Here is a 19533-nt window from a genome sequence, read left to right on the forward strand (position 1 = left end):
GCCATGTTGTGGCAAGGACCTATTCATGTCTACATGGAAAAGGTATATAAATAAATTGAAGACGGGAACATATTTTTTTTTCAACTGCAGAACACTTTTCATATGATTGTTTCTTAAATTCTGCTCTGCAGTATATTGATACAATTAATACATTATATGTTGTTACATGCTGATGAACTTCATTCAAGTAGTTGAAAAAGGCAAAAAATAGACCTAATGGTTATATATTGGTACTAGAAATCTGACAATCTCACTCAATTTTAATGTTTACGTTTTAAAAAAAGCTTTTGGTGGGAACTTTGGCTACATTTGTTTTCTATTAAACACTGTATTAAATTAGTCATCTTTTTGAAGACTGTTCTGACAATTAGTTAACAAGTATGTATGTTTAGGGAGAAAATTGTTTTCCACTGGGGAAATGGGAACAAAAATCATTGAACTTTGCTGTGGTCATAACTTTGTTAATTTAAGCCACTAGAGTGCCTAAAATACAAGTCAATTTGAAGTGATTTTAACGTGGTATAAATAGAGGGAATTGTATTGTCTGCAATAGTCAGACTGAGTACAGAGAAAGCAACTAGCATGTCTTAAACATAATTCAAACTTTTTACCTCCTTATTGATGTATATGTGAAACAAAAATGTCCCTCTGGTACAAGACTAAATATAATAGATGCCTGTTATTGGGAAATACTGTGGAGTTTTTCATTTCTGCCATGACTCCATTGCATAATACATACCATAATCATAATTTGCTCACATAGACTTGAATAGTTTGATTTGTTGGTCTTTTATAATGTTCTGTGTATCTTTTGTATGTCAAGCATACCATTTTTATTACCAGTGCTTGAATAGCAACATCATAAGTGCTTTTGTAAACTAATGTTTTTGTCAATAATAATAAAAAACAAATATAGTAATTTTTTTTTTACTATAAAACACCATTTTTTTTTTTCTTTACAAGATAAACTGGAATAGTTTAACTTAGCAGAGAAACATAGTCGATGGGATGTGCCTTGTATTTCATACTAGAACAGGTGATTCACAGAATCTTAAGGGTTGGAAGGGACCTTGAAAGATCATCTAGTCCAACTCCCCTGTCAGAGCAGGACCACCTAGAGTAGGTCACACAGGAACTCATCCAGGTGGGTTTTGAACGCCCCCAGAGAAGGAGATTCCACAACCCATCTGAGCAGCCCATTCCAGTGCTCGATCACCCTCACAGTAAAGAAATTGTTCTATGTATTCTTTTGGAACCTCTTATGTTCCAGCTTAAACCCATTGGCCCTTGTCCTATCGTTAGACATCACTGAGAACAGCTTGGGTCCATCCTCCTGCCATTCGCTCTTTACATATTTGTAAACATTAATGAGGTCACCCCTCAGTCTCCTCCAAGCTAAAGAGCCCCAACTCTCTCAGCCTTTCATCATAAGGGAGATGCTCCACTTCATCATCTTGGTGGCCCTGTGCTGAACTCTCTCCAGCAGCTCCCTGCCCTTCAGTTGAGGGGCCCAGAACTGGACACAATATTCCAGACGTGTTCTCACAAGGGCAGAGTAGAGGGGGAGGATACTTTTCCAAAAACACAGGAATACTCACTAGATGTCATTGTTCTTGACATGGGCCACCTTTGTGACTTACATTGAGTCTGTCATTGACATTTTGACATACAGGCATCCTTTTAAAGGTGCACAGTTTCATATTGTAAATTGTCAGAATTGATGGCGACATGATCTTAAAGGTCTTTTCCAACCAAAATGATTCTATGATTCTGTGAGTGACTGCTTCCAGAAGTACATAAGGACTCATGTGTCATCTTTTCCTCTTTGATCAGCATAGTCTCTGCATGGTTTAGAGACGGTATAATTTTACAGTATCGACTGTTATTATTGCTTAAATACGTGAGAATCACAGAAATCTAGGAAGACATTTTTATTGTTCATTTAAACAAATTTTCTTTAAGACATATGTTTGGTTTTTTTTTTTTTTTTTTTAAGGTGAGGTTACAGTCCAAACTGGAGATCTGTTGCCATGTAGGATTTGCGGAAGGACTTTCTTTCCAGCAGCACTGGTAAGTGGCACGAGCACTGTTGGCTTTTAGATCTGACAAGTTGATATGAAAGTTAAGCCATGATCAGTATAGTTAATTAAAGTAGGTGTAGATGCTTGACTTTGGTAGGGTTTTTGTGGGTTTTTTCCCCAAAATAATTATTTGTTCTGGTTGTCTCAGTTTTGAAGCTCCTTAGGAGCTTAATTGTATGTCAGCATCCCATAACTTTCTGAAAATACATGCTTATAAAAGCATCTTCTCTAGGGTCAGAGAATCATTCCTTGCCTCTGCAGATGCAAGCCCTAGCATTATGCAGTCTCAGCTGGTAAATGAAGTATTTGGTTACCCATCTTCAAAATACTGTATTTTCCAGGCTTAATAGAACTTCCTCTCTCCTTAAATGTGAACATGGATTTCAGACACCTCTGATTTGTCTTGCAAATGCTGCCTCAAAGCAAATGCTGCCTGCCTACCTACCATAATTTTGATATTTGCAAGGAGCAAATACAGATGGCTCCTACTTTTCATTGCCCAAGTTTTTTGTGACCATGTCTGTGCATTCGTGAATTCTTGTATGTGTGTTTTAAAAGTAATGTCTGGCATAGACGTTTGAATGAAAGTAGTTGTGCCTTGTTTGCAGAATGGCATATAAAGAAAGAGGGAAATAGCATGCAAATAACTTTTTCAAAGTTCTGTATTCTCCTTTAATTTTTCTTCTGCTTGTAGAAAAAACATGGACCTATTTGCCAAAAAACTTCTGCCAAGAAAAGGAAGACATTTGATTCCAGCCGACAGAGAGCAGAAGGAACTGACATTCCCACAGTAAAACCTCTTAAGCCACGGGTACGTTAAAATTTACATATGAACATTTTAGGCAAACCATCTATGCATTATAATAAGGCTTATTTTTGCTGACAATTTGTGGTAATTAGACCAAGTAGAATCTGGAAGAAGTGTAAATATAATGTTGTGTAGTAAACTAAGGTGTGCACTTAGCTTGAAGTAAGAGCTTCAAACATATAAAGCTCTTTCTTCTTGGCTTCTTAGCCAGAACCACCCAAGAAACCTTCCAACTGGAGAAGAAAACATGAGGAATTCATAGCAACTATACGAGCAGCCAAAGGACTTAATCTTAAAGATGGTGGAAAACTCCCTCCCCCACCTCCACCATCATATGACCCTGGTATGTAAAACAGTCAAGTTCTTAGATACTTTTTTCTTAAACTTAATATTTAAAAATTTGAATTGGAAGGGACTTTGGAATACAATATTCCCGAGTTCTTGAAGGTGACTGTCTGATTATCCCTATGCAGATGCTGCTTTGTGACTGGCTAACATCCTGTGTAGCTTTCAAAGACCATAACTTTGTTTGTAATGCATCAAAAGGTAGTTGTGACCAACTTGCTATGTACTTGCTACTATCTTACAAACCATAGGCATGACAAATTATTTCAACAGTTTGCTTCTGCCCACAGCAGCGGAACTGCTCAGAAAATGCAGACTACCTTTTTTAATTAGCTGCCAATGCTGGATACCCACAACCTATTTACATTGTAGGAACGGACAACAGCGATGATCTTCAAATATCATCTCTCACACTTCTTGCTGAATTCACTTTTAGTTTCATACATGCAGAGTGTGCTTTAGTGTGCACGTCATCCTTCCTCATGTGGTGGGGGTACTTGTATAGATGTGTGGGATTTGTATTAACATAGGTGCATTCAGAACTGAGACTGGGTAACATATTGAAGTGGTCTGATATGAGTGAGAAGGAAATACACTTTTAATTTCTATGATGTGGTAAATAAGTTGGAGAATATATTTCTTCTGCTTCTCGTAAGGGCTAACCCATTTGATCAGCCCAATGGCTATTTTCCGAAAGACTGGGAAAAATGGAAAAAGAATGTTTGCTCCTGGCTGTGTACTGAGTGTTCCCTACCTTGTTTGTCCACAGGAAATATGTTAGTCCAGTATTAGGATTGCAATTGTGCATTCATAGTAAGAAGTGAATTAGAATCATTCAGCATTCAGTACACACTATCTTGAAATGCTGTATGCGTTTTAAAGTAAAACCAATAGCTATCACTGAGGAAAAGAAGCATAGGGCTTGATCATGGAAACGTCATTAAGAATCTAATTGTATAAACTCTGAATTGCAAGCAGAAGAGCCTAGAACTAAATCTAGCTTGGAAGAGCTACTAAAATGATGCTCCCTTGATTCCAGAGACTACAAATTAATTTGAAGCAAATCGAAATAACTCTATTTAGTCCACTTTAAAGCAGAAAGGAGGTAAAGGGAAGAGAAGAGATATTGTACTTGTATTTCTCTTTCCATTTTCCTTTTTCCAAGCTGAGCCTTACTGGGTTTAGTCTCCTGATTTCATTCTGTGACCGTGAGTAAGACTTAGGAGGAGTGAAACAGGAATGAAGAGAAGATATGTGAATTGATCAGTGGATTTTATTCTCACAAACAGAATAGAACAAAAACAGAGCAGAGGCAACTGTTGCTCCTTTTCTCCTTTATGTGTAGGAGGGAGAATTATGTGTAGGGTCACGGAGTGTATCCATCCCCTCTTACTGAGCTCTGTCTTTGGCTGGCCTATTTTTAACTGTCTGCTGGTCTTTTTCCTTTATACAGAAAGAGTTCTATGTTAATATTTCCTACTTAATTGTGTGCTTTGAGCTTGTAAACAAGCAGTATTGCTGGTTCTTCGATCTCCTGTTCCACCTTTTCCTTGGAAGGAAAGACTAAGAAGGACCTTAAGTCACCTCATTTGCATCGAACCTCACTTCATATGTGTACTGCCCTCTTATTTTTATTATCTTGTATTTTATAAAGCTTAGTATTGACTCTTAAAAGTTCTTGATAGTACAAACAACTTCCAGATAGCCAGGTGGCTGACTGATGCTAAGCTTTTTTGCAAAAGAATGAAGAGACAATCCCTGATTCTTAAGAGTATACATTAATCCCCTACAGTCTGATCCATTTACTTTAGTGGGCTTTGAAAGTCTTCAACAGAAACAGAGCTGTATGCCAGCTAGAAATGGCTTTTCTTATTATCTAGGGGCTTCCATAGCTGCATTATTCACCTATTTTGCTTTTTTAATATTTTAGACGTTGGGCCTATCTTGGTTTGATTACATAGATACTATAGTTCTTCTGCTTCTGAGTTTGTCTCTTAAAGTATAGATTATGTTTGAATATTCTGACAGTAGTTGTGTTTATGTAAACTATATAAATACAAAGTCATTGTTGTTACCGCATGAGATTCCCATGCTATCACTTCTCTGAAGGATTGCTGTGTTCTTCCTATGTCCTTCACTCACACTTCTTGGGTCACAGTTCATGGTTTGTTGGCTGCTACATCACTTTATTTACTCAAAATTGTTAATTTGAAGAGGTAGGTACTTAAGCCAGATCTGCTGCTTTTGGAGTAGTAACACGTAATCTATATCTTATGTTGGATTGTATAATATCTAACTATAATCTTGGAGACTGTCGAATGTCTCCTCATTTTCTTAGATACATTTCTAAAAATCACCTAGGATCATACTAATTTAGCCTGCTTTGCCAGTGTCCAACTCTTCTGAAATGGATGTGTACATGGTTTTGAATACTCTAATCTGGGGAATTCAGGATCTATACCTCTAGACAATAAAATGTCGATCCCAAAATGTCATCCAAACATTTTACTTTCCAAAGTCAATGTATTTTAAGAGATATATCTTTTTGTATTTTTCACCCTTACCTAGTCTTTCTGGATTTTTTTCCCCCCAGTATTAATAATGTTTTTTGCAACTGGTACTGTTTGTAACGAGACTAAATTAATCTTCAAGATAATACAGCCACCAATTACCCGATTTTGCATATTTCTATAGATATATCTTAGTTTTGTCTGTGTTTCCTCTAATTCCTGGACATTTTTTTGTTAGATCTCCAATTTTTAAAATAAATTTTTAATTATTTCCAATATTGCAGTTAGTACTTCTCAATCCTTTCAAAATTGCCACAGGAAACAGATTTTGTTGTCTTTTGCTATTTATATGGAAAAGGTTTTAATGCATTTTTGACTGAAATATGCTTAATTTCTTTTTTGGTTTTGTCTAATTGGTTTGCCCTCTTTTCTGTTTTTTTTCCAGCTGATATCCCTGCCATGTCTATATACCTCTTTAGCATCTCTCAAGTGTTTCTGATTTTTCTTAGCTTAGTTCTGAACCTCAAGCACTCTTCTCATTTTTATCCGTCAAAAAGGAAAGGTCTTTTTTGTTACATGTGGACAATATTCTTTTTTTCCCAGTAATCTGTATTTCCTTTTCAGAGTCAAGAGGCCTTAATTTTCTGTTTGGATGGCATTGGATCTGGTATTTGAAAGGCTTTAAAATACTTTATTTTAAAAAGCAGTGTATTAATGTAAATTTTGTTTATATTTTTAAGATTACATTCAGTGTCCCTATTGTCAGAGGAGATTTAATGAAAATGCAGCTGACAGGCACATCAATTTCTGTAAGGAGCAAGCAGCACGTATTACTAATAAAGGGAAAATGGCAGCTGATACCAAAGGGAAACTTCCTACTCGAACACAGGTGAATTATGACATTTTTCTTAACTTGTAGCTTGTATTCAACAGAAATCGAACTCGTTAAATAGTGTGGCACTAAACATGAAAGAGATTTTTGCTTTCTCATGAGAGTTGAAGAGATCCATAAATCAGATGACAGCAGTTGTAAAGCCAAAACCAATGATAAATGCAGTTCAGAGATTTGTTGAAATGGCAGGTAAGGGTAGGAGCAGGAAGTAGAGATGCAATATTTGTAAAGAAATTTTAATTTCTGTTGTGCAACTGTAGGATGACTGACAGCAATATTTTGACAAATTAGAAGCTTAGAGGAATTCAGGCACAGTAAGGTAAGAGCTGCAGTAGTTTATGACAGAAACAAATGGAGGATTAAAGTATATATGTGTGTTTTCATTTAGTGGTAACATTCTTTCTTCTGGAAGCTATGAAGAGTTAGACAGACACAAGCAGTTAGTGATTCTTGCACTATATTCTGAATCAGTACTGGGACTGATCCAGAGCACAAAGGTGAAAGTAAGATTTGAAAGACAAAAATGATGCTGCCTTTCAATATTCTTTTTAAAATTAACTTTCCGTGAGGTGATAATGTTAATCTTGTAAGACAGCTATGGAAAAAGATGAGAATAGCTGTAGAAAAGCAGAAAATACATGAGACGTACAATTGGATGAAAAAAAAACCCCACTCAGTTAGATGACCTTTTTCTGCTGGCATCACCTGTACGTATAAGAAAGCAGACTAGTGGAAGATATTTGCATCATCTCAGACCAGAAGCAGTTTCTCTACTAGGTAATCATTGTTTGTTTTTCTTACAGTACCTGAAATAACTACCTATCATGTTATATAGATAGTTTGATTTAATTGCTTACATTTCTAGGTTGTATTTTGTTACAGTACAAACCTGCTGCAGTTAAGAAGGCGGCTTCTGTAGGATCGACGCCACCGTCATCGTCATCACGTTTACCACAGCCCAGTGGCGTTAGCAAAACTGTTGTAGGTATGGGATGAATGTTATGAATTTTCCATTTTCTTTCTAAATATTAGTTCTCAAACCATACAGTAAAAATTGTATGATTTGAGTAGGTGGAAGGAATTCTACGGCATTGTCCAGTGGTTTAAACTGATGAAGTAAAAAAATTCATAGGAGTTCAGCATTACATGAGTGGATAATATGATGCTTCCTGGTTTTCATAATAGGTTTTTTTATCAATGTTTTTGTGAGCTGTGTTGGGGCCGTTTTTTTTTTTTTTGCTTACTACATATGTGATGTTTGTATACTTTATTGTTGAAATTGATGTAGTGGTTTGTAAAGTTGTAAGGGGCACTGATTGGCATCTGTCTGACAAAACTTGTAAACACATAGGTTTCTCCTCAGTTGTAAATATATCAGGTCAAATTAATTTTTTTCTGAATCCTTCTGCTTAGTAATGTGTAGTTGTATTGAATACTGATCTCTCACATCAGATTTCTTTTGTTCTATAATTCTATAACAGATTTGGATGCTGAATGTGATTATGAGTTGATGAAAATATATAATCAAGCTGTGTATACTATAATTATACAAACACTGATTTCAGATGTCATCTGATAGAAAACATGTTCTGTCTGTACATACTTTGGCATTCTAGACTTCTTTGATTTCCACTTTATTTCTGAAGTAATTGAGGTATAATGTTCTTTCTAATAGAAAACATCTTGACACTTGACACTAGAAATATTGATATTTCTAAAACTCTTGTCTGGAATTTTACAGTTAAAAATATGTAGAATGAATGGTGTCATTCCAGCAGCAAAATCTTTCATTTTCTTGTATTTCCATGCTTCTGTTTCCATGCTTGCTTTCAACTGCAAGGTGTCCCTCTGAGTAAAGCACCATCTTCATCTGGATCCAGTGGAAGTAAAATTCAGACATTATCACCATCTCATAAAAACTCATTGGGAATGGTGAACCCACAAGCAGGGTAAGCTTCCATTTAATTTTGTCATTTATGCTTTATTTCATATTAATGTTGTGCTAGTTCTAGAAGTCTCTGTGGTCTGTTTCACTTTTTTTATTTTCCTGTGAGCTTCGGAGGTGCAGTATTTTGAATCTATTTTTTATTTATAACCAATGTCTAAGGAACATTACAGCAGGCAAAGATGCATTTTCTAAGGAGGTCAAGTGATAAAAATAGATATAATGTAGATATAAAAGTCATAGAATATGCAGAATTGATTGGAGCTATATTTTTTTTTTCCTTTGTAAAAGTGGAGAGACTTAGAGGAGAAAACATTAGGCATGATTTCTGTCAATTTGTGGAAATAAATAAAGGAGACCTCTGCCTAATACAACAAGCCAATTGTGGCAGGATCTTTACTCTTAGCAAAAAAGGATGCCTACTTTCCCTCTTCTCTTTCCTATCTTAGAATACTCCAGAGACAATGAATGAGCACAAACAAAGCAATGGAAACTAATGCCCTCCCTTCAACAGCACCAAGAAGCAGTAGCTGTAGATTCTAGAGTTCAATGAAAGTACTGGTGTAGTTGGTACTTTGCTGGGTGGGCTAGTCAGTGCACACTATCTCAAAGAAGAAATGTATGGGGAGGATTGAAGATAAGTAGTGCAACTTTGCAGAAGTTTGAGGAGGACCAAGATGTGATCAGAGAAGCTATTGCTAATTGTTGATTGAAGAACGCTTATCCCTATAAAAATGAGTATCAGATCGGAAAAGGTTGTAAAAAGTGGAGAAAAACAATAGCTTAAGTTTGTGAAGAAGAAACAGAACATTGAGAGAAGTCATGGAGCTGGACAGCTTTGTTAATTACGTAAAACTCGTGATTTTTAATTTATTGCTTTTTTTTTTATTGTCGTACAAGTCGCGCACAACTAGAAATTATAGTTCTGCTGTATCTCCCTCCTAATAACTTGTAGCATGAGGATACAGTTCTGTCCCTGTTTGCTCTACCCACTCATACAAAGTCTATGCTTGGACTGTCAGGAAAATCCTGCCCTCTGTTACTCATTGACTGATTTTTATATCCCATTTCTCCATTGTCAGAAGTTGAATTAACATCTATGGATAAGTATCAAACAAGGAGATCTGCAAACCACAGCAAAACAGTCATCTGAGATAATTTGAAGGCATGTTTCCGACCCTAGTAGTGAATCTCATCTTTCTGGGAAAGGCTTTTTTCAGTTTATCCAGAGTTCCTAATTGCTGACAGTGTTGATTTGTGAGAAGGCACAGATTTTGGTCTCCACTTCTTAACAAGGAGGTTCTGTTTAATTCTACTAGGCAATTGCTCACTGCAGTGCAATTACTACTTTCTGTTCTGTAGTCTTCCATTTTCTGTTCTGAAGCTTGGAGGGAGAACTGCAATGTGACCAAGCCAAATAGCAGTTAATAGATGGAGAGATGTTTGCACACGTTCTCTCTGTTGACACATGCTGTTAACAACAAATAAATGACTTCTGGTTGACATAGCTCTCAGATAATGATCTCTGCTGAGAGACAGTGAATGTTAGCTTGGCTTGCAATCTCACTTAATTGCCTACACAGTTTCCAGTTTCTAAGAGTTCAGATGTGATGAGTGTGTTTCTGCTTACAGTCCTTCTCACTTCTGATGTAAAAAACTTCTCTTCTTGTCTTTGCCAACTAGTCCTTATAATTTCTTGCTGCTCATGCTAACCAGTCTTCTCATAGATGGCTGTTAAGTGTATTGCTTTCCCAAGTGATACTCGAGACCTAGCAATTCTTTCTTGTTCGTCTAGCCAGTTTGCATTCAGTCCTGAGACCGAGTTTGTCAGGAGTTAGGTTTACAGCAGAGATGTAGGAGCAAGTACAACATGGAAGAGTTACATGCTTAACATTGGTTGTTATTTGACCTTAATCATCTCAGCCTTAGTACTGGGATATGAGGGAGAAGTACATAGAGTTCTGTTGAAATACCTACAGAACAGTATCAGAACAGGGACTGAGACAGACAACATCCTAAGTCAGAGAGCGAGAATAGTTAATACAATATCGATGTAGATTTTAAATACTAACACATCTTATAATTTAGACTATAGCTGATTGCACCTAGAACTACATTATAAAATAAAAGCGCTTTTAAAATTTTACCAAACTAACCTTCATTAGGATGAAACAAGAAGTATTTATTTTGCTGTCTGTATGATTTAACTGGTGCAATGATGTTCCATAGAATGAGACCTAAGATTCTATTGTACTTAAGTCAGGCAGAGACCATGCTGTAAGATGTCATGCTCATCCTTCTGAGTTGTTAGTGAACTAAGATTTACTGATAACAGTGTCATATTAAGGGCATTCTTTCAAATGGAATGTTAAGTGTTAAGTGATTTTTTTTTTTTCTTGGCAAATATTTAAGAGCCTGCATGCTTTTTTGACCAGGGTAAATTCCAAATTTTCCTGTAAGAAACAAGCACCTGCAGTTTGCTATAAGAGAAGCTGTATTTTTTTTTTTTTTTTTTAATGTTAGTTAAGCAAAACCTTCCATTTTTGCCTGAATTGATTTGGCAGAGAGCTTAATAGAATTACAATTAAATTGTGCAAAGCCAGTGGTTAAAATACACAGGCATGCAGTTTCCCTCTTTCTCGTTAGGTGTCACTCTTGAACTGCTGCCTGAAATTACTGTGGCAGGCACATGAAGCTGTTGGTGCATTTGTGGTAACTGATTGAACTGGATTTCTAAGGTGTTTAGCTCTGTAAAGGTTCCTGTAAAAAAAAAAGTTTTACAAAAGTTCTGTAACTAGTTCCTGACTTCATTTCATATAAAGTTCAACTTCAGTATCACAACATAAATTTTTCTATTGTATGAATAGAAATGCCATGAAATTTTGTGAAATCGCTTATATATGATTTCTTTTTAAAATTTGAACTATTTTTTAATACCTGAATAAAGAACTAATGTGAGAGCATGTCACAGCATTGTCACCATAGATAGCCTAGGTTACTGTGGCTTACCTTGTATGTGTAGATCAGGATTTCAGCTGAGCTCTGCTGTGAGAGTTTTCTTTTTCTGTCTGGCCATAATAAAAGCACAACGAGTTATAAGCGTTAATGGATGTGTTGCATAAGGGCATAATCTCTGAGTCCTGGAGAAACAAGGGAGAGTGCAAGAGTAGCCTGTGACTATTGTAGTTGGTAGCAAACCCTTCATTCACTTGCTTGGAAACACAATGTAGTCTTTTTGATATTGAAGAGCTGGGGAAAAAAATATGTTAGTCATAGAATCATAGAATGGTAGGGGTTGGAAGGGACCTTTAGAGATCATCTAATCCATCCAACCCCCCTGCAGAAGCAGGTTCACCTAGATCAGGTCAGATAGGCCTATATTTTGATAGTGAATCATGTTAAGATTCTAAGTTTGATATATATTTTGTAAGAATACAGAGCTTAGCGCTCTTTTACATTCCTTCAAGGGTAGGACAGTTCTAGTAAGCTGTCAGAAGTAATCTGATCTTGAGGAGAAAAAATTGGGTAGGTTCCTCTCCCTATCCTAAGGCTAAGCAAACAAGCAGACTCCACCCCATATGCTAACTGTTTCACCTAGCAGAACGTGGCATCACTGTTCATGGCCAGCTTGGGATCTTTTGCATGTACAGATTAATTACCTATGCATATTTCATTTATAAACAGTAATGACTTAGAAAATTATGTGATGGGAAATTAACCCTTATTTTAATTTTGGGATGAAATATGTTGGTGTTAAGCTGATCAAAGTTATGTCTTCTGAGGATTGTATCTAGTAGTAACACATCCAGTACTGCCTTGCAACTGAAATGTAATGTGAATGGCACAGCCTAACTGGTACTGTTCAACTCTAGATTTCACTTACACATTTCCTATACAGCATATGTAGCGTTTAAAGACATATTTTTAAAAATATCTTGTTCCTTTCATTAAGACTATAACTTAGACAGCTTTTTTTGTTGAAATCAAGGTAAATAAGAACTTGTTTTGCTGGTGTTTGCATTTCAGAAGATTCTTATGATTTTACTTTTTTTTTTCATTAGTATGTGAAGGGCTCTATCAGCTTTAGAGTTTTAGTTTTGGGTTTTTTAAGTGTGGAAGAATACTGTAGTTCTTTATTTTGCCAGTATTTTGACTGCTTCTAGGTTGCCTTTGGTATTTTACGCTGTAGGTGCCTGGAGTTCACAGATCATGTTGGTAAATTGTTGAACATTCAGAAAAAAGGTAAGAAAATCGTGATAGGCTGGAGTATGTGTCTTACACCGTCAAAGACCTCAGTCTTGCTTCTCAGTCCTTGGGAAATGTCTAAAGAGTATATATGTGGTCAATGAGGAATTGATTAAATATTTCTTGAGTTAATTAGTTTGAACGACAACACTGGGAGAAGGAGTGGGAAGAGGAACTATAGGGGAACTTACCTCATAGACTGCATTATCTGGGGCTAAATTGCCAAGACTGAAATCCCAGTGTTTCCTACCGACTTTATAATGAAGTAATATAATTTAGTATTGCTGAATATTTCTTCCTTATAGGGAAACTTCATTTACTTTAAAGATGTAATGTGAATTGCAAGCTTCATACCAGAAGCTTCTCAGAAAACCAAATTGTATTGCAAACTTTGCAGAATCTGTGCGTTTTAATGTGATGATATAATAGTTTTCATACTCCCTCTACAATGATGTTGGAGGTATAAACAAGAGCCTATCCATATAGTTGTTTTGAAAAGAATATGCTTCCTTGACAGCAATTTCGTAGTGTTCTTTGCATTGTAGTTTAAGACTGTGTGACAAGAATCAGAAAACTGCACAGTGATTTTAAGAAATTATTTCTCTCAGTATGAGAATATGGTTTTGCTTGTTTTTTGTTTTACTTACGACTTTTGAGAGGTGAGAAACTTACAGAAGAATTAAGTTTCAACTACCCAGACATTTCCATCAATCTTCCTTGGTTTGTTCTTTTAGCTCTTTAATTTCAGAAAGATCAATTAAAATACTCTGTCATCATTTTCCCATTAAGTTACTAGGCTTTTTTTGTGCAGAAGAAACTTCAGTTGTATGTTTGAGATTGGAGTGGAGATACAATGGATTCAATACACTCTTTGCAGGTTTTACTTTGTGGTTCAAGATGATAAAAAATACAGAACTCAATTTTTTTTCTAATATGAGTTGTGATTTCTCAGAAGTTGCAGTTCTCCTTATGACGATGTGTAGGAGGGATGGTGGTGTGTTTTATTTTGGTAGGGATTTTGATATTTATTTATTTATTTAATGTTTTATTTATTTGAAATTTTATTTTTATTCTTTTTAAATTCTTTTTGGTTCGGAGATGTTGTAAATAGTGAAAAAGTATTGCCTATGTGTATAGTACTGTCTATTGTGAGTAGGTCTTTTGATATTAAAACAAAGTTGGATATTCTTCAGACATTCTTCTCTTCCTTTCTCATCTCCATAAAAGAGAATGGAAGTCATGTTATTCTTTCTAAGCACAATATTCAACCTTTACAACAACAAAAAAAAAAGTGAAAAAGGAAAAATTCCTTCTTACTAATTCTAAAGGTAAGGAGGCTTCTACTTACATCTCTGTTACTTTCTAATATCTCAATAAAGTTACTATGATTTGTAATTATGAGCCACCTTTTCTAGATGTGGTAAGTTTGACATTATGAAAGCTATTATTGACAGAAAAAAGGCCAAATGTGCGTGCATTGTGCAGACAGTGAGGATAAACTGACGTTAGTTTTTTGTTTTGTTTGAAATGAAGAAGAAGACATTAGAAACCTAATCTCTTCTAACTGTCTTCTCTTTAAAGTAAGCAAACCCATTTTGTTTACTGGATTATTTAAGGTCTGAAATGTACTTTTTTTTTAAGTCAATGAGAATTCTTTGGGAATATAAGTACTTAATTATGCATACCTTTTTTGTTTGTTTGTTTGTTTCAATAAGTTGTATAGCAATCTAGCAATCTCCTTATGAGTACCCCTTTATATATTTTAGTAGTAAGATGGACAAGTTAGGCCCACCACTGCGAACTGGAAGAAATGTACAAAGGTTTTGTGACACTGATACACAAACAGACATTACCGTCAAAAGACCAAATGAATTGTTGCCTATAAAGAAGTAAGTATTACAAATCAGTGTGGTTTATCTCTCTTGCAGAAATGTTCCTCCAAAGCATTGGAATAGTAAAAGTGTGAACTTGGCAGACATCTGCTGCCCAGTATATCTTCAACATAAATGCTATAGGAGAAAAGTGTATACATACATATAGTTAGACAAACACCTCTTTCATGCTAGGTAAATAGGTTTAGAGTAGGACAGGAAAGATGAAGACTTCTCTCACATTTGATTTCCTGTCCTTGATTGATTATGGGCTGAGTAATGAACTGTCTTTGTAAACCTGAGGTAAAAATGAATTTGCATATGTAAAACTGAAGTAAACATTTAAGCCTGCTAACTTTACAAATGTCTGCCTTGCAGGTAAATATTTTATGACAAAGTAATTTTATTATCTTAAAGTCATTATTTATGTGTTTCCTACTTCTGTAAGATAGCCGTGGTGGTCCAAGAGTGTAGGCAAGACAGACTTTGTAATGAGAGGTGAAGTCTTGTATTAAGTCTACCTTGCATTATAAAAAGGTTTCTGAATATGCAACAAGTTTAAGATCTAAGTTCAGAAGAAAAGATATTCCAATCTTTTAAAAAGAAAATAGATCCTATGTTGTAATTAACACTTTGATATAATTTGAAAGATAAGCAATTAAAGTGGGCTAGATCTTCATAATCAGTACCTTAAAACGTGTTACAAAAGTTAAATTAGCAATGAATTATGTGGCATGGAATTTTATTACATGGAATGTAATGCTTAAAATAACTGAAAAGTGTCTAAATCTGTTAGTGCCATTTCTATGTTGTAACCAAAGGTGAAGTATCTTTTAGACAAGGCCAGAGTATTTGAACTTGGGTTTCTGTTTGTAGAAGCAAAAGGAATGAAAGAGGGGGAAGGTCTTTTTAGATAAGCAGCATTTTTGTGGTGTTGTTCCTTTGTCTGTTTGGTTAGAGCTGTAAATCCTGTGAACCATCAAAAATTAGGTCACTTTTTTGTTCTATAATACATCACTATCGTGGTGAGATGGTGAGAAATTGGCTTAAAGAGTTTTTAAACATGCTTACAACAGGCTCTAAACATAGAGAAGTGATTTAATTTTTCTTCAAGAGAGAACTTCCTTAAGAATATAGGTACTAATTTTTTTCTTTCATAACATCACTATTGTTCTTATTCAAATGTTAAACCTGCCTTCCGTGCAGGAGCTTCTTCAGTCAGGCTTATGACAATAGCATCAACAGATGTGCATAGCTACTAACTATTTTAAATTCAACATAGCTATGTGACTGGTCACAGTTTATGGCAAAAGTTTCTGGACTTTGACATGCATGCCATGAGTCATAAGGAACTTTATGATTTTGCACAGAACTATGAGCTGTTGTTGGGTGACAATGAAAGCTGTCACGAATATCTGAAAACGCCCTAGGAATCAAACAGTATTTTTGTATTCTATGGCAAATTTGTAAGCAGTGGTAATCCAAGTAGATGTACGACATGAACGGCTTCAAGAAGGAAAATACTGTTCCATCCATCATATTGGAAATTGGGAGTAGATAACAAATGTATTTAAAGGTATGTTGAGATGTTAAGAGTTCAAGATGTCATGGGTACTCAACCTTATCTGCTGTGAGACTCCATTAAGACTTCACATGACATAACTTAGAAGAAGGGTTTATATAGCTTTACAGAAGCAAACAATAAAAAATCCAACCACAGATAAAAAACAACAGAACTGGAAAAGTATAACTGACAGAGGCTGAACAGATAGGAAGAGACCAAGCTGTGGAGATAATCAAGAGTGTGTGATTCTGTTTGAAGACATCCATCTCTCCCTAGAGATCAGATTGCAACTTAAGGATAGAATTTCAAGATTTGTCATCAAATATGCATTAAACCTGATGCTAATTATGTGTTTAGATCTGGAATGGATAAAGCTGTAGACAGCATCAGCCTGCTAGTTCTGTTAATGGCAGGAAAAGATAGCAAAAATCATTGCAGTCACAAGACTTGTATTTAAATTTCTAGTCTCAAAACAGATTTGGGGTTTTGATTGGAAAAAATAAATCTGCCAAAATTATGCAAAAAAGCTATGTTTTAACATTTCAGAATCATGATGTCCTGTTAAACCTTTAATGAAACCTTTTATCTGTTCATGGGACTCTGCTTCCCTCCTTAGACAGGGTTGACAGTGCACTTTCAGTGTGACTTCAATATTTTGATTCACCACCCTCTGCCCCTAGTTCAATCAGTGACCTAAATGCTGTACTAGACACCATACAAATCATGTTTTTAAGGCCTTGTTTTCTGGGAAATTTCTCTAGTATACACGTAGCATTAAAGCATAAGATGAATTTTCAGAGTTCCTAGTGAGATGAGGGTATATATTATACATATCTTAGAGAAATTAACAGGCAAAATACAGGAAAAAATAGTGGACAATTTCTCATGTTAATTTATTTCAAATATCTAGAGCTTCTAGCATTATTTGAAAAACAATTGATTCAAAGTATACCCTGAAGGGACTTCAATTTAAGCAACTCTGTTAGTTTGGAAAAAGTGGTATGTTGGTTCAAAGTTGAAAATTCAGAGATAACTCAGTAACACTTTTCAAAAATATCTTTCAAATTATGTAAAGTATTCTAAACTGGAATTGAGATTCACTTCTGTCCTTTACATTGCTGGCTGAGCATCTTTGATCCATAGTGATCCATACCATTACTGTGCTGAATTTTTCTTCATATGCTTTTCTAGCTTCCTGTAACAAGTAAAGTAATAGTCCAGTATGTTCTTTCCACAAGTGAGCTCTCAGGAATTTTACTCAGTTCTAAGCAAATGTCGCTCATCAGTGTAAAGCAAGATGGGAGAAATAACATCAGATGGACTATTTAGCATCTATGCTGTCGTGCATACTTTTAACAGGATAATTTAGATTACGTTTTGAACTTTTATCCTGGAACCCTAACTTTTGAAAGATGGATATAGCTTTTAATAGGTTTTAATTCTACTACAGCTTATGTAGTGCTTTTCAGTCTGCACAGTAATCTTTTTATTTTAGTTTTTTAAAAACCAAATCGCTCTTTAGAATTTCTTTGTTAAATAAGTTATCAGACAGGCAACCAAAAGACACTCTACCTGTTGCATGTGGAAGCTGTTCATGTTAAACTGAAATAGTTAAATAGGATTAAATCAGGTATAATATATTTTAAATTTAGCTCCTGATTTCCACTTTTGTGCTTATTCATGTCATCACGTTTCCACTGTTGTGTTTAAGTGATGGAAGGAACTGGAAAACCATCTTTAGCCTACACTCATAACATAAAGGAAGAAAAGTGTTATGCAACATGTCTAAAATTTGGGAGTTGCTATATTGTTCCTTAGTTGCATCAGAAGTTACATTTCCTTATACATACTTTGAAAACCAAGACTAGGTTGCTTAAAATTCTGAAAGGAGCAGTTAGGTTGTTATTTTGTTGCTGGTTGGGCTCTTGGTTGCTAATGTTTTTAATGGAATCTTGTTTTAATTTTTTTAAAAAAATGTATGTGAGCTAGTATTAACTCTAATGCCATTTGTTCTTTGGTGTTCAAGAATGAAAACAGAAAAATTTGATGTGTTATGCATGAGGTTTCATAGTCATTGAGGTCTTGCCAAATAAGAAAATCCCAGTCAGCAATGATGAAAAGTTCTCTCCTTAGTCACTGATGATAAAAGGATGCCTCCTTCTATCTCTTTTTCTTAGTGTTACTTGGATTTTTCAGGGGATTCTTGCTTCAAAGCAAGCAGTTAGATGTTCTGTATAAGATGTGCTAGTCATTAATATTTACAAGTATCTAAAGGGTGGGTGTCAGGAGGTTTTTCTGTGTTATCTAGCAACTGGACAAGGGGTAATGGGATGAAGCTGGAACACAAAAAGTTCCATTTAAACATAAGAAAAAACTGTTTCACTGTGAGGGTGAGGGAGCCCTGGAGCAGGCTGCCCACATCCCTTCCAACCCCTACCATTCTATGGTTCAATGATTCATTGCATACTGGCTTCTCATAAAATCCAGGAGTCTTGAGGAAAGCAGCTTTCACAGCTATGTGGTCAAACTGTTGAAGCTAACTTTAAGAACACTGTGACAAGCTAGAAAAAAATGAGACCCTAATACCCAGCTGGATAAACCTTTCTTCCTCATCTCTTTGTTTTTATAAATATAATGTTTATTCTTTGAAGAAAGAGCATGTCCAGCATTATATGAGAAGGATGTATCCTGAACAAAGTGTCTGGCTGTGAAGAAAAAAAAAAGTCTTTGTGACTCACTTCATATGAGTTACAAAGGGCGAAGAGTATGGTATCCCTTTTACATTCTATAAAAAAAAACCCTGATAAGTCCCGCAGTCACCTGCTCTCTATTCATTTCAAACCATGAAAGTTCATTCCAAAGCTGTTGCTGTTGGTAGGAAATAAGTTATATTTTTCATACAATTGATTGATGTGTAAATTGTTGTAATATTTTTTAATATAATCTGTAAATGCATATTCTTGTATATGTTTATATGTGTATATAAATCATCAGATATTTATTCTATTTCAGAAGCACAACAAAAACACGGACATCAACCCCTCCTAGCGTGGCAAGAACCATGAGCACGGGTGCTCTAACAAACAGAAGAAAAACTAGCAATTCAGACAGTTACTCAAGGTAGCTTTTAACTTTGTGGATTTCATTAGCAATAGAATCTTCATTAAAGGGGAGTACTTACTGCAAAAGAAGTTGGGGAAGAGTTTGTTCACTGCAGTGGTCAATATTATTTAGATAATGTATTTTACATATTTATCCTCTAATAGAACACC

General features: G+C 35.4%; 1 protein-coding gene across 2 annotated transcripts in view; it reads left to right on the top strand.

The window, feature by feature from the left end:
* Window positions 1-19533, top strand: part of ZC2HC1A (zinc finger C2HC-type containing 1A) — a 36862-nt gene that overhangs the window by 11162 nt on the left and 6167 nt on the right. Inside the window, exons 2-9 of one of the 2 annotated variants that reach the window (XM_061995091.1) lie at window positions 1997-2070; window positions 2776-2892; window positions 3097-3232; window positions 6485-6633; window positions 7519-7621; window positions 8477-8585; window positions 14596-14715; window positions 19274-19381. In XM_061995091.1, the coding sequence (XP_061851075.1) occupies window positions 1997-2070; window positions 2776-2892; window positions 3097-3232; window positions 6485-6633; window positions 7519-7621; window positions 8477-8585; window positions 14596-14715; window positions 19274-19381 (916 nt within the window). The remainder of the gene's footprint in view (window positions 1-1996; window positions 2071-2775; window positions 2893-3096; window positions 3233-6484; window positions 6634-7518; window positions 7622-8476; window positions 8586-14595; window positions 14716-19273; window positions 19382-19533) is intronic. The other variant, XM_061995090.1, reaches the window with a different exon arrangement.

The sequence above is a fragment of the Colius striatus genome, chromosome 4 (genome assembly GCF_028858725.1).
Source record: "Colius striatus isolate bColStr4 chromosome 4, bColStr4.1.hap1, whole genome shotgun sequence".
NCBI classification, from domain to species: domain Eukaryota; kingdom Metazoa; phylum Chordata; class Aves; order Coliiformes; family Coliidae; genus Colius; species Colius striatus.